Source organism: Oncorhynchus mykiss, chromosome 11 (assembly GCF_057628025.1).
Source record: "Oncorhynchus mykiss isolate SJ-2025 chromosome 11, ASM5762802v1, whole genome shotgun sequence".
Classification (NCBI taxonomy): domain Eukaryota; kingdom Metazoa; phylum Chordata; class Actinopteri; order Salmoniformes; family Salmonidae; genus Oncorhynchus; species Oncorhynchus mykiss.
In genome coordinates this window covers 65245808-65260579 of record NC_143032.1, presented here as the reverse complement: position 1 = coordinate 65260579, position 14772 = coordinate 65245808, and the positions used below count along the sequence as shown (strand labels likewise).

The window sequence follows — 14772 nt, the reverse complement described above, 5'->3', positions numbered from 1 at the left end:
GAATAGCAAGCAGTGGAATCAATTTATTGAATGGCAAATGTGGAACCCAGACACAAACTTTTACTACCCAAACAGAAGTGGATCCCCTTACGTAAAAGGATGACAGGCAACTCATCAAACCCTGGACACTTTGATCATTTGGAGCTATACTATTACACATTACATTCATTCATTCATGCTTTTTTTGTAAGGTAGACTGCCGTGTTTCATGTTGTCATCTGTCTTGTTTCCCACCTCTGTAGCTGGCTACAACAACCTGGAGGTGGCGGAGTATCTCCTGGAGCACGGGGCTGATGTCAACGCACAGGACAAAGGAGGCCTCATCCCCCTGCACAACGCTGCCTCCTACGGGGTGAGTCGGCACAAATATTACGCCAGGCCGTGGAAGACATTGTGCATGCTGTATGGTTTGACCTAAGGTTTTATAACATAGACAATACATACAGTGCCTTGTGAAAGTATTCGGCCCCCTTGAACTTTGCGACCTTTAGCTAAATTTCAGGCTTCAAATATAAAGAAATAAAACTGTATTTTTTTGTGAAGAATCAACAACAAGTGGGACACAATCATGAAGTGGAACGACATTTATTGGATATTTCAAACTTTTTTTAACAAATCAAAAACTGAAAAATTGGGCGTGCAAAATTATTCAGCCCCTTTACTTTCAGTGCAGCAAACTCTCTCCAGAAGTTCAGTGAGGATCTCTGAATGATCCAATGTTGACCTAAATGACTAATGATGATAAATACAATCCACCTGTGTGTAATCAAGTCTCCGTATGAATGCACCTGCACTGTGATAGTCTCAGAGGTCCGTTAAAAGCGCAGAGAGCATCATGAAGAACAAGGAACACACCAGGCAGGTCCGAGATACTGTTGTGAAGAAGTTTAAAGCCGGATTTGGATACAAAAAGATTTCCCAAGCTTTAAACATCCCAAGGAGCACTGTGCAAGCGATAATATTGAAATGGAAGGAGTATCAGACCACTGCAAATCTACCAAGACCTGGCCGTCCCTCTAAACTTTCAGCTCATACAAGGAGAAGACTGATCAGAGATGCAGCCAAGAGGCCCATGATCACTCTGGATAAACTGCAGAGATCTACAGCTGAGGTGGGAGACTCTGTAAATAGGACAACAATCAGTCGTATATTGCACAAATCTGGCCTTTATGGAAGAGTGGCAAGAAGAAAGCCATTTCTTAGAGATATCCATAAAAAGTGTTGTTTAAAGTTTACCACAAGCCACAAGCCACCTGGGAGACAGTTATGTTTGGCGTAAAAGCAACACAGCTCATCACCCTGAACACACCATCCCCACTGTCAAACATGGTGGTGGCAGCATCATGGTTTGGGCCTGCTTTTCTTCAGCAGGGACAGGGAAGATGGTTAAATTTGATGGGAAGATGGATGGAGCCAAATACAGGACCATTCTGGAAGAAAACCTGATGGAGTCTGCAAAAGACCTGAGACTGGGACGGAGATTTGTCTTCCAACAAGACAATGATCCAAAACATAAAGCAAAATCTACAATGGAATGGTTCAAAAATAAACATATCCAGGTGTTAGAATGGCCAAGTCAAAGTCCAGACCTGAATCCAATCGAGAATCTGTGGAAAGAACTGAAAACTTCTGTTCACAAATGCTCTCCATCCAATCTCACTGAGCTCGAGCTGTTTTGCAAGGAGGAATGGGAAAAAATGTCAGTCTCTCGATGTGCAAAACTGATAGAGACATACCCCAAGCGACTTACAGCTGTAATCGCAGCAAAAGGTGGCGCTACAAAGTATTAACTTAAGGGGGCTGAATAATTTTGCACGCCCAATTTTTCAGTTTTTGATTTGTTAAAAAAGTTTGAAATATCCAATAAATGTCATTCCACTTCATGATTGTGTCCCACTTGTTGTTGATTCTTCACAAAAAAATACAGTTTTATATATTTATGTTTGAAGCCTGAAATGTGGCAAAAGGTCGCAAAGTTCAAGGGGGCCGAATACTTTCGCAAGGCACTGTAAATACCTATGCTATGTAACAGCTTGGATGATGACTTAGAAGATATTGTTTGGGTTACAAAACCTTATAGAAAATCCGCACAGCAAATATAAGGACAAAACACCCACACTGTGATGAAAGTGACCTCGTGGAAAGCTTAAGATATGTAACCGTGTGGATGTCATCAGTTTCTGGTCATATCGTGTTATTAATTTTGTCTCATCTGCTACTCCTATCCTCTGCTCCTCTCCTGTCTCTCCTCTCCTACAGCACGTGGACATTGCTGCACTCCTGATAAAGTTCAACACGTGTGTGAATGCTACAGACAAGTGGGCCTTCACCCCCCTCCATGAGGCGGCTCAAAAGGGCCGGACCCAGCTGTGTGCGCTCCTGCTGGCCCACGGAGCAGACCCCACCATGAAGAATCAGGAGGGACAGACGGCACTGGACCTGGCCACGGTAACACGCCTTGATCTCTTACTGTTAGAGCAGCTAGCAATGCCACAAAATTAAGTGTTGTTTTTTTGCTGTTACTGGCAGACATTTGCTCAAATGGCGAAGGTGCGTAAAGATAGGAATTCAGATATGACTTCATCGTTTGAACACTATCCACAGTTTAACTACGGTGTGCAACGTAGTTCTGATTTTATAGGCAGATTGAACCATCAAATTTTTCTCTTTTTTCTAATTGCCGCCGTCTTGGAGCTAGAATTGGGATCATGTACAGTGCATTCGGAAAGTATTCAGACCCTGTGACTTTCAAAAAACAAATGACGTTAACAGCCTTATTCTTATTCTTATTCTCTTATTCTTATTCCCCCTCATCAATCTGCACACAATACCCCATAATGACAAAGAAAAAACAGGTTTGTAGAATGTATTAAAAAATAAAAAACATAACTTATACATAAGTATTCAGACCCTTTGCTATGAGACTCGAAATTGAGCTTGGGTGCATCCTGTTTCCATTGATCATCCTTGATGTTTCTACAACTTGATTGGAGTCCACCTGTGGTAAATTCAATTGATTGGACATGATTTGGAAAGGCACACACCTGTCTATATAAGGTCCCACAGTTGACAGTGCATGTCAAAGCATAAACCAAGCCATGAGGTCAAAGGAATTGTCCGTAGAGCTCCGAGACATGACTGTGTCGATCTGGGGAAGGGTACCAAAACATTTCTGCAGCATTAAAGGTCCCCAAGAACACAGTGCCCTCCATCATTCTTAAATGGAAGAAGTTTGGAAGCACTAAGACTCTTCCTAGAGCTGGCCGCCCGGCCAAACTGAGCAATCGAGGGGAAAAGGGCCTTGGTCAGGGAGGTGATCAAGAACCTGATGGTCACTCTGACAGAGCTCCAGAGTTCCTCTGTGAAGATGGGTGAACCTTCCAAAAGGACAACCATCTCTGCAGCACCAATCATTCCTTTATGGTAGTGGCCAGATGGAAGCCACTCCTCAGCAAAAAGCACATGACAGCCCGCTTGGAGTTTTCCAAAAAGCAATGAAAGACACTCAGACCATGAGAAACAAGATTCTCTGGTCTGATGAAACCAAGATGGAACTCTTTGGCCTGCATGCAAAGCATCATCCTGGAGGAAACCTGGCACCATCTCTACGGTGAAGCATGGTGGTGGCAGCATCATACTGTGGGGGTGTTTTTCAGCGGCAGGGACTGGGAGACTAGTCAGGATCAAAGGAAAGATGAACGGAGAAAAGTACAGCGATCCTTGATGAAAACCTGTTCCAGAGCGCTCAGGACCTCAGACTGGAGTGAAGGTTCACCTTCCAACAGGACAACGATCCTAAGCACACAGTCAAGACAATGCAGGGGTGGCTTCGGGACAAGTCTCTGATTGTCCTTGAGTGGCCCAGCCAGAGCCCGGACTTGAACCCGATCGAACATCTCTTGAGAGACCAGCTGAAAATAGCTGTGCAGCGACACTCCCCATCCAACCTGACCGAGCTTGAGAAGAATGGGAGAAACTCCCCAAATACAAGTGTGCCAAGCTTCTAGCGTCATACCCAAGACTTGAGGCTATAATTGCTGCCAAAGGTGCTTCAACAAAATACTGAGTAAAGGGTCTGAATACTTTTTCATTTTATTTTTATACATTTGCAGACGTTTCTAAAAAACTGTTTTGCTTTGTCGTTATGGGGTATTATGTGTAGATTGAGGATTAAAAAATGTAGATTAAGGCTGTAACGTACCAATGTGGAAAAAGTCAAGGGGTCTGAATACTATCTGAATTCACTGTATACTGTGCTAATGTCCATACAAAAAAAATAGTAACAATACATTTCGGTGAACATGGCAAATGAGCCGTTTGTTATGAGTACATGGGGGACGCCATCTTTATGCACTATACCATAATATATTCTTACCACTTTTCCCATTTTATATATTTTGACATACTTAGCAGAAACTAGGGTCCACAGCCTGAAACTTTTAGAACAACCAGCTCTCACATATGGCTTTGCCATCTAATTATGCCCTCCTCTCAGGCTGATGACATCCGGGCTCTGCTGATGGATGCCATGCCCCCAGACGCCCTGCCCAGCTGCTTCAAGCCCCAGGCCACAGTGGTCAGCGCCGGCTCGGTCATCTCCCCGGCCTCCACGCCCTCCTGCCTGTCTGCAGCAAGCAGCATCGACAACCTGGCCGGGCCCCTCAACGAGCTGGGAGCCGCAGGGACCTCCGGGGTGGCCGACGGGGCCACGGGCTCCGATAGGAAGGAGGGAGAATGTGAGTAGAGAGAGAGCCAGGAACGAAACTGGGGCCGGGGTTTTAGCATGAAGCTGATATTCTACCTGTTTTGATATTCTTGTAGATTCAACAGCTCCGTCAACAGCTTTGACTCACTGGTGGAAGTCTAACATGCTGACTAGACCAGGCACTGGTGTGCCTAGTTTTTGTTTTCTAGTCTCTCCTCCTTCAGTCTTCTGACTTTATATTGGTTGGCAACCAATTTAAGGTGCATTACCACCACCAACTGGACTGGAGTGTGAATCTCAGTTCATCTTTCAATCACCCATGTGGATATATGCTCCTAAAAACCAATGAGGAAATGGGAGAGGCGGGACTTCCAGCGCATCAAGCGTCTCAAATAGAACTAAGTTCTATTTTGGCTCGTGGCTATGCAGACGTGTGTGTGTGTGTGTGAGCAGTTTGGATAAAATGATTGAATAACATGTATGTGGTCAGCATGTAAGTCAATACAGATGACTCAATGTGGCCCATTCATTTCACATATTGAATCTGCTCTTTGTATTCCAGTGGCAATGTTGGACATGAACATCAGTCAGTTCTTGAAGAGCTTGGGTCTGGAGCATCTGAGGGACATCTTTGAGAGAGAACAGGCGAGTGTTTTAATGATTGAGTTTTATACTATATCGTAACTTTATTTAATAGAGCATCTAATTAGTCTGACTTTTCATGTCTTTTTCCCACTCTTGAAGTAGCTGTTATCATGACACAGTTTAGGATCCCTGCTCTGTACTGAATGTCCTGTTCTCTCCCAGATCTCTCTGGATGTGCTGGCTGACATGGGTCATGAGGAGCTGAAGGAGATTGGGATCAACGCCTACGGCCACCGACACAAACTCATCAAGGGAGTGGAGAGGCTGCTGGGAGGACAACAAGGTCTGGACCAATATTCCCTCAAAAGATATTCCCTCAAAAGATACATTTCAGGTTTGCTGAGCGCAAACTTGAACGTTGTGAAAATTCTGTGCAACTTCCAGCTCACATTTACTGTGAACACTGAGGCTGTACCTGCTTTAAGTTATAGTTTTAACAATGGCCAAGTAGGCTACTGTGGCTATTTGATCATAATGTAAGCCTACCAGAGTGGAGACAAACAATGGAGAAAATACACCCCATAACATTTTAACATGGAAATGGCTGTTCTATCATTCAGCCAGCAGTCAATATGTAGTGTTCAATGTAGGCCTACATTCCATGACACTTTTGAAATTGCAGTGCTTGACATTAACCTGTTTATCCACCTGTCCTTCAGACAAGGAGGTGACTGAAAAGGTTGTTTGATGCAAGAAACCACTTTACAAAATAAAATGCATTATTATTCCCATACCCTTTATTACAGCGAATCAGACAAATTATGCTACCTACCCTCTGCCTATTGGCTACTTAACTTATTCAAGCATGTCTCAAAATACAACACTGCCCCTTAACATAAAAAAAAAGCTTTTTACCTGACTTGCTTTTCACAAGTTTTGTGCTCTTGCAGGAAGAAATCACTCCCCTCACTAACTAGCAAAAGATATGAACAAAATGTGCACACGTGACTACATGCAGGTCCTGCTTTGATCTCAAAGCAAGCACATCTTCTCACGACAGCTCATGCTGTAAATGGTCCAGATCCATATATGGCAATGGTCTATTTGCATATAGGTCTACTGCAGCTCTGATTGGTTACGCTGCACCGGGCTGTCTTGTGCATCAATGCAATAGAATCCTACTCCGATGCGTTCTGCCTACAACAACATTTCTTGCATAGTTTTGCATACAAAGTCTCTCATAGTTTGTTTTGTTGCGGTATGTTGCATTTAAAGTGGCTAATATTGTGTTGATTTGATCATAATTGCCACAGTAAAGGAAAACATTGATAGTGTTAACTAACAGAGAAAACTCTAGAAAATTGAGTGAAGTTCAATCTTGTACTTCTCTCCGTGGGCTGATATTTTTTTTGTGCGGCAGTCTCGGAGCTACTGCGCGAGGGAACATCGGTCAGGACATTCCCATAAAATCTCTGAGGAGCTGATGTGGCTTTTCCCATTTATTGCTGCCTCAAATACTTAGACTATTCCTCCAATTCCTGGAAAGGAGATTCTCTATTGAAAGTTATTTTTAGTCCAGGACTAGGCCTAATATACGTGTGGGAAACTCACCCTGAAAGTATAGGTAGGAAGCCAACCCAATATGTAACCAAGTTTATTTACAGGTTATTTGTTTGTTCTCCAGGTGCCAACCCATACCTAACATTCCACTGTGCCAACCAGGGCACGGTCCTCATTGACCTTGCCCCTGATGACAAGGAGGGACAATCAGTGGAGGAGGAGGTGGGTACACCCATACAGAGATACACTGAGTGTACAAAACATTAGGAACACCTGCTCTTTCCATGAGACTGACCAGGTGAATCCAGGTGAAAGCTATGATTCATTATTGATGTCACTTGTTAAATCCACTTTAATCAGTGCAGATGAAGGGTAGGAGACAGGTTAAATAAGGATTTTCAAGCCCTGAGACAATTAAGACATGGATTGTGTTTGTGTGCCATTCAGAGGGTGAATGGGTAAGACAAAAGATTTGAACGTCATATGGTAGTAGGTGCCAGGCACACTGGTTTGAGTGTGTCAAGAACTGCAACACTGCAGGGTTTTTCACGCTCAACAGTTTCCTGTGTGTATCAAGAATGGTCCACCACCCAAAGGACATTCAGCGAACTTGACACAACAGTGGGAAGCATTGGAGTCAACATCGGCCAGCATCTCTGTGGAATGCTTTTGACACCTTGTAGAGTCCATGCTCCAACAAATTGAGGCTGTTCTGAGGGCAAAAGGGGGTGCCACTCAATATTAGGAAGGTGTTCCTAATATTATGTATATGTACGTACGTATTCTATTTGATTCTGTGAGTTGACCTCATCACACTCTGGTCTGAATGCTGATAAAAACGGAGCCTTTGACAACACTGATCCACAGCATCCTAATGAAGCTGAGTGACGGTTCTGTACCAACTGTCGCTCAGGGGTGAAAGAGTGCCATGTTTGGAGAAATCTAATAATTCTGTGATTAAAAAAAAACTGTTAAGACATTTCATGTTTGTTTTTCTTCTCTCTGCTCCAGATGCAAAGTACCATCCGAGAACACCGGGATGGAGGCAACGCAGGAGGGGTGTTCAGCAGATACAACATCATTAAGGTCTGCTTTACATCATATTACAGTACTACACGCTCTATCTACTCTACATTTGCTCATAGGATGGATCTCTTTGAGATATTTTTTATATATCTGTTATTTTACCAGGTAAGTTGACTGAGAACACGTTCTCGTTTACAGCAACGACCTGGGGAATAGTTACAGGGGAGAGGAGGGGGAAGAATGAGCCAATTGTAAACTGGGGATTCTTAGGTGACCGTGATGGTTTGAGGGCCAGATTGTGAATTTAGCCAGGACACCAGGGTTAACACCCCTACTCTTACAATAAGTGCCATGGGATCTTTTAATGACCTCAGAGAGTCAGGACACCCGGTTAACGTCCCATCCGAAAGACGGCACCCTACACAGGGCAGTGTCCCCAATCAATTTTTTAGACCAGAGGAAAGAGTGCCTCCTATTAGCCCTCCAACACCACTTCCAGCAGCATCTGGTCTCCCATCCAGGAACTGATCAGGACCAACCCTGCTTAGCTTCAGAAGCAAACCAGCAGTGGTATGCAGGGTGGTATGCTGCTGGCTTTAGAAATATACCCATATCTTCAATTTGATACCATCCTCGATCAGTTATAGGTTGTTAAGAATGCACTATGGCAGGGGTCGGCAGCAGGCGTCCCAAAACTTGCCTGCAAGTGGATACATTTTTTATTTTTTATGTTAAAATAAGAGACGTGTTCGTGTTTTTAATGTAATTGTCTCTTTTTGGACTTAGTTGTGGTCAGTTTGCATTGTACAAATTTATTATAATTATGTTCTGGCCCCGATCATCCACTCCGACAAAAATCAGCATCTGAATCTAGTTGCCTACCCCTGCACAATGGTTTCAGGAATTTTGATCCCATCTTTTGAAAAGGAAGGAAGATTAGAAGTTATTAGTATTGCGGCTATAGTTGATTCCTGTCTGTGTGTCCATGCAGATCCAGAAGGTGGTCAATAAGAAGCTGCGAGAGCGATACACACACCGCCAGAAGGAGATCTCCGATGAGAACCATAACCACCACAATGAGCGCATGCTCTTCCATGGTAACAAGACATATTCCATAATCATATTACAACCTGTTCTTTAAAAAAAAAAAGTTTTTTTAACCACGCTCCTTATTTCAACAACAAAAATGTCTTAACTGATTATCACTAGAGAAATGTTAACCCTGTGTCATTATTTTTTTTATTTTTACAAATATCAATTTCAATTGTATTTCACATTGTTCTTGTTTCATGTCTTTTGGTTCTCCAGGTTCTCCGTTCATAAATGCCATCATCCACAAAGGCTTTGACGAGCGGCATGCATACATTGGAGGGATGTTTGGAGCAGGGATCTACTTTGCTGAGAACTCCTCTAAGAGTAACCAGTATGTGTATGGCATCGGGGGTGGCACCGGGTGCCCCACTCACAAAGACCGCTCCTGTTACCTGTGCCACAGGTGAGACATGATTGATGGAAAGAACACATATTTAGGTGAATTGAGGGTTTACTGCTATTACTCATGAATAGACTGTTGCCAAACTAGTGGCTCTCTCTCAATCAATTAATCCATCAATCAATCACAGCTTTCTTCAGAGCTATGATAATTGTGAAACCTCATTACTGAACCATTATTTAACCCCTGTTCTCCGTGACTTCCAGGCAGATGTTATTCTGCCGTGTGACCCTGGGGAAGTCCTTCCTCCAGTTCAGTGCCATGAAGATGGCCCACGCCCCCCCTGGACACCACTCTGTGATTGGTCGGCCCAGCGTCAACGGCCTGGCCTACGCAGAGTACGTAATCTACAGAGGGGAGCAGGTGAGACTTAAATTGAATACTATTTTATTTATCACCTTAAAGGCAAGTCCAGGCAGAAGTTTTACAAATTAGGGGCTGGTTTCCCAGACACAGATTTGAGCCTAGACCTGGACTAAAGCATCCACAATGGAAAATTTGCTTTGAAATCCAGTACTTATTATTTGCTCTTATTGCTCTTCACTGTCTCATGTTTGTTGGCAGGCCTACCCAGAGTATCTCATCACCTATCAGATCCTTAAGCCGGAGAGCACAGCCACGTCTGCTGCAGGAGAGGATCAGAAGTCCTAGTCCTGCGCCACCAGATCAATCTCTCTCTCTCTCACACACACACACACATATATATATTCTCCTGACCCACAACATTATTGTAATGCCTAAACCTTTTTCAGACTGAGTTCCATTCTTCTTGTCCAGTAACAGTAAACTGGACAGATGACTTTAAATATACTGTAATATATTATGAAATGTACTGTAATATATTTATGCAATAAGGCCCGAGGAGGTGTGGTATATGTCCAATATACCACAGTTAAGGCCTGTTCTTAAGCACAACGCAAAGCAGAGTGCCTGAATACAGCCCTTAGCCGTGGTATATTGGCCATATGCCATAAACCCAGAGGTGCCTTATTGCTATTATAAACTGGTTACCAACCTAATTAGAACAGTAAAAATGATGTTTTAATCTTAACCGTGGTATACGGTCTGATATGCCATGACTTTCAACTAATCAGGATTCAGGGCTCAAACTACCCAGTTTATAATTAAGCACTAAGGCACGAGGGGGTTTGGCATATGGCCAAAATACCTAGGCTAAGGGTTACTCTTAAGCATGATGCAAAGCAGAGTGACTGAATACAGCCCTTAGCCGTGGTATATTTGCCATATACCACAAACCCCCAAGGTGCCTTATTGCTATTATAAACTGGTTACCAACCTAATTAAAGCAGTACAAATGTGTCATACCCGTGGTATACGGTCTGATATACCACGCTTTCAGCCAATCAGCATTCGGGGCTCCGAATCACCCAGTTTATAATATGAAATGAACTGTTGTATATTATCTCCTGCTTGTGGTGATAGTCTTTCAGTTTCCTTTGCATTGGCTGCATGTATAGACAGGCGCATGTATGGCCAATATCGGGTGTGGGTTCCCCACTAGCTACCCTTGGAGAGGGGGTTGTAGAGATTCACTCTCTCATCTGCCCTGCAGTGTCAGAATAATTGGCTACCATTCTCACCTAATCATGCCTTGTGACTTGGAGAATCACCTATTTTACCCTGTTGTTCTCAACCAGTCTGTAACCCCTGTAATACTGCCCCCCGCCCACCATCCTTACATGCATACATACATAATGTATAGCCGTAGAATAGTTTATGAGATTTGTGATTTATAATGATGCAGATTACACTAGTACCACATGGATTACTCAATATTATTAATAGGATTGTTTTTCTTAACTCTTATTGAATTGCCTTACTACATGCCTGAGGTATATTCCAGATAAAGCAAGAGAACCGTAGAATTAGGATGAGGAATTCTAATTCTGAGGAGAACACGCATGATTTGGAAGAGAACAGTTATCTACTCTGACATATTATTTGTTGTACAAGAAATGTGAACTCCACAACCCGGATTGCCATGGTCTTATTCATGGACTTCTTCAAATTCATGAGTAAAGATTTGCACTTTTAAATAGATACTATTTAAGTTATTTGACATTAATTGCAAATGTTATGGTAAAAAAAAAAATGTATGTACAGGTTGTGTAAATGGATGTGTATAGCTGTTTAACAATGTCATTTGGAGTTTATTGTAAATTTAAGTCTAAATTCCTTTCTGGCCTTGATTCTCTTTACTTTTTTGAATAAATGTTGTCCATGTAAGAGCAGTTTGTTGGACATTTTGTTTTCATGTTGGCTCGGATTATTTTATACAGCTGGTAAGATATGCAATTAGTATAGCCAAACATGTTACATGTTAATGATGTATGAAAAAGTTAAACATGATTTAGTAGTAGAGAAAAGTAATTACTGATAATGCTTTTAAAAGCACTGAATTTGAAAGGTGTATGAGGTATGGATACCTTGAAAGAAATACATAAATCCCAACCGCTTGATCAGTTCAACCTCTGATTATTAGTTATTACAGCTCCATAGATCAAATAAAGTCATACATAACAAGAAACAAGTCTTATGTTTTAACTAGAACCATTACTAAATAATAGCTACTGGACTTTAGTTTTCTGCAATGAGCGTTCTGTTTCAGTCGAGTGGAGATCAACTTGTATCTGGCACTCGGTCACTGTGGCTGGTGCTGGAGTAGAGACTATGGTTAGAGTACTGGCTGGTCTCTCTAGGATTATGATAGGCTGTACTCCAATAGTCGGAGATACAGAGAATCTGTTTACATACTATTGATTCAGGGAATAGGGATTCAAGTTGTTGGGAAACCGGTTATAGAGGTTATCCATGGTGTACATAGGCTTAGGGTATGAGGGTTGGTTCCAATGGTTCCTCACTGCTGACCCACCCATCTGTGTCCGTGTAATACTTAGATCCTGGAACATCAATAGTTAGGGGTTGGGGTCACTAATGAGAATGTAAAACCAAATATAATGCCATGAAAAGCAATATTTTTCAAAAACGGTTCTTAAAGTAAAATCCTTCAAACACAACCAATATTTGGCCACGCTAGTGCAATAAAACACAGTTTACCTCATAGCTCAAACTTGGATACAGATTAATATAATAAAGACATTCAATCTGGTTATCATGTATATTTTCACTTACTGGAACTGCCAAACAAAGGTATAAAGAACCAAGCAGCAAAATTAAGGTATTCACATCGGACGTTCACCTGTCAGACAATGATTGTTCATTCACAGATATGACTAGTTTTGCTAACCTAACTTGTGCATTTAAATGCATTTCCAATCACAAAGCAAAATCAAGCATGCCACGCATAAATCATATAATAAAATCAAAAGTAATTAAAAACTGATAAATGGTCCTCATATCAAAAGCTTTTTTATTTATTTATTTTTTTACCTTTGAATGTGTATTTAGGTTTCTCTCGCAGACTCCTGAGGAGTTATATTTCTGATATACCAATACACTTCTACCATTTTCAAAACAATGTATGGCCTTTGAGCCAATCAAAATAGCACACACCTACAGATGAAGTCGGAAGTTTACATACACTTAGGCTGGAGTCATTAAAACTCGTTTTTCAACCACTCCACAAATTTCTTGTTAACAAACTAAAGTTTTGGCAAGTCGGTTGTGCATGACACAAGTCATTTTTCCAACAATTGTTTACAGACAGATTATTTCACTTATTATTCACTGTTTCACAATTCCAGTGGGTCAGAAGTTTACATACACTAAGTTGACTGTGCCTTTAAACAGCTTGGAACATTTCAGAAAACGATGTCATAGCTTTAGAAGCTTCTGATAGGTTAATTGACATCATTTGAGTAAATTGGAGGTGTACTTGTGGATGTATTTCAAGGCCTGCCTATTGCCTATTGCCTATTTGCTTGACATCATGGGAAAATAAAAAGAAATCAGCCAAGACCTCAAAAAAAATGTAGACCACAAGTCTGGTTCATCCTTGGGAGCAATTTCCAAATGCCTGAAGGTACCACGTTCATCTGTACAAACAATAGTACCCAAGTATAAACACCATGGGACCATGCAGCCGTCATACTGGTCAGGAAGGCGACGCGTTCTGTCTCCTAGAGATGAACGTACTATGGTGCAAAAAGTACAAATCAATCCCAGAACAACAGCAAAGGACCTTGTGAAGATGCTGGAGGAAACAGGTACAAAAGTATCTATATCCACAGTAAAACGAGTCCTATATCGACGTAACCTGAAAGGCCACTCCGCAAGGAAGAAGCCACTGCTCCAAACCCTACGCCTTGCAACTGCACATGGGGACAAAGATTGTACTTTTTGGAGAAATGTCCTCTGGTCTGATGAAACACAAATAGGACTGTTTGGCCATAATGACCATCGTTCTGTTTGGAGGAAAAAGGGGGAGGCTTGCAAGCCCGAAGAACACCATCCCAACCGTGAAGCACGGGGGTGGCAGCATCATGCTGTGGGGGTGCTTTGCTGCAGGAGGGACTGGGTCACTTCACAAAATAGATGGCATCATGAGGTATGAAAAGTATGTGGATATATTGAAGCAACATCTCAAGACATCAGTCAGGAAGTTAAAGCTTGGTCATAAATGGGTCTTCCAAATGGACAATGACCCCAAGCATACTTCCAAAGTTCTGGCAAATTGGCTTAAGGACAACAACAACAAGTCAAGGTATTGGAGTGTCCATCACAAAGCCCTGACCTCAATCCTATAGAAAATGTGTGGCCAGAACTGAAAAGGCGTGTGCGAGCAAGGAGGCCTTGCCAACCTGACTCAGTTACACCAGCTCTGTCAGGAGGAATGGGCCAAAATTCACCTAACTTAGTGTGGGAAGGTTGTGGAAGGCTACCTGACACGTTTGACCCAAGTTAAACAATTTAAAGGCAATGCTACCAAATACTAATTGAGTGTATGTAAACTTCTGACTCACTGGGAATGTGATGGAATAAATAACAGCTGAAATAAAGCATTCTCTCTATTATTCTGACATTTCACATTCTTAAAATAAAGTGGTGATCCTAACTGACCTAAAAACAGGGAATTTTAACTAGGATTAAATGTCAGGAATTGTGAAACTGAGTGTAAATGTATTTGGCTAAGGTGTATGTAAATTTCAGACTAAAACTGTTCCACATCTACACGGGTGTTATCAGAGTTCTTGTGTTGACTTGTTATATTTCTAATTAACTTTAGATTTATAACTCCACAAATAAGTTTGTCTAATGAAGATGGAATTTACAACATGCAAAAACCATCCCCACATTGGTATCTTGGTGTAACAGGTACTTCCCAACTGTTTTATGTCACCATCCTCTAAATTAAGATTTATGTCAACCTCTTTAGCGTCCAGAATTTGTGCCAGATGAAGCTGGGAAACTGTTTCATGAGTTA

General features: G+C 42.0%; 1 protein-coding gene across 2 annotated transcripts in view; it reads left to right on the top strand.

Annotated features, from left to right (window-relative positions):
• Positions 1-11615, top strand: part of LOC110536219 (poly [ADP-ribose] polymerase tankyrase-1) — a 28227-nt gene extending 16612 nt beyond the window's left edge. For both annotated transcript variants that reach the window (XM_021621854.3, XM_021621851.3), the window contains 11 exons: positions 243-352; positions 2260-2448; positions 4496-4736; positions 5268-5350; positions 5513-5633; positions 6975-7072; positions 7862-7936; positions 8868-8973; positions 9185-9371; positions 9575-9731; positions 9933-11615. In XM_021621854.3, coding sequence (XP_021477529.3) covers positions 243-352; positions 2260-2448; positions 4496-4736; positions 5268-5350; positions 5513-5633; positions 6975-7072; positions 7862-7936; positions 8868-8973; positions 9185-9371; positions 9575-9731; positions 9933-10019 — 1454 coding nt within the window. In that variant the 3' untranslated portion in view covers positions 10020-11615. The remainder of the gene's footprint in view (positions 1-242; positions 353-2259; positions 2449-4495; positions 4737-5267; positions 5351-5512; positions 5634-6974; positions 7073-7861; positions 7937-8867; positions 8974-9184; positions 9372-9574; positions 9732-9932) is intronic.
• The last annotated feature ends 3157 nt before the right edge of the window (positions 11616-14772 follow it).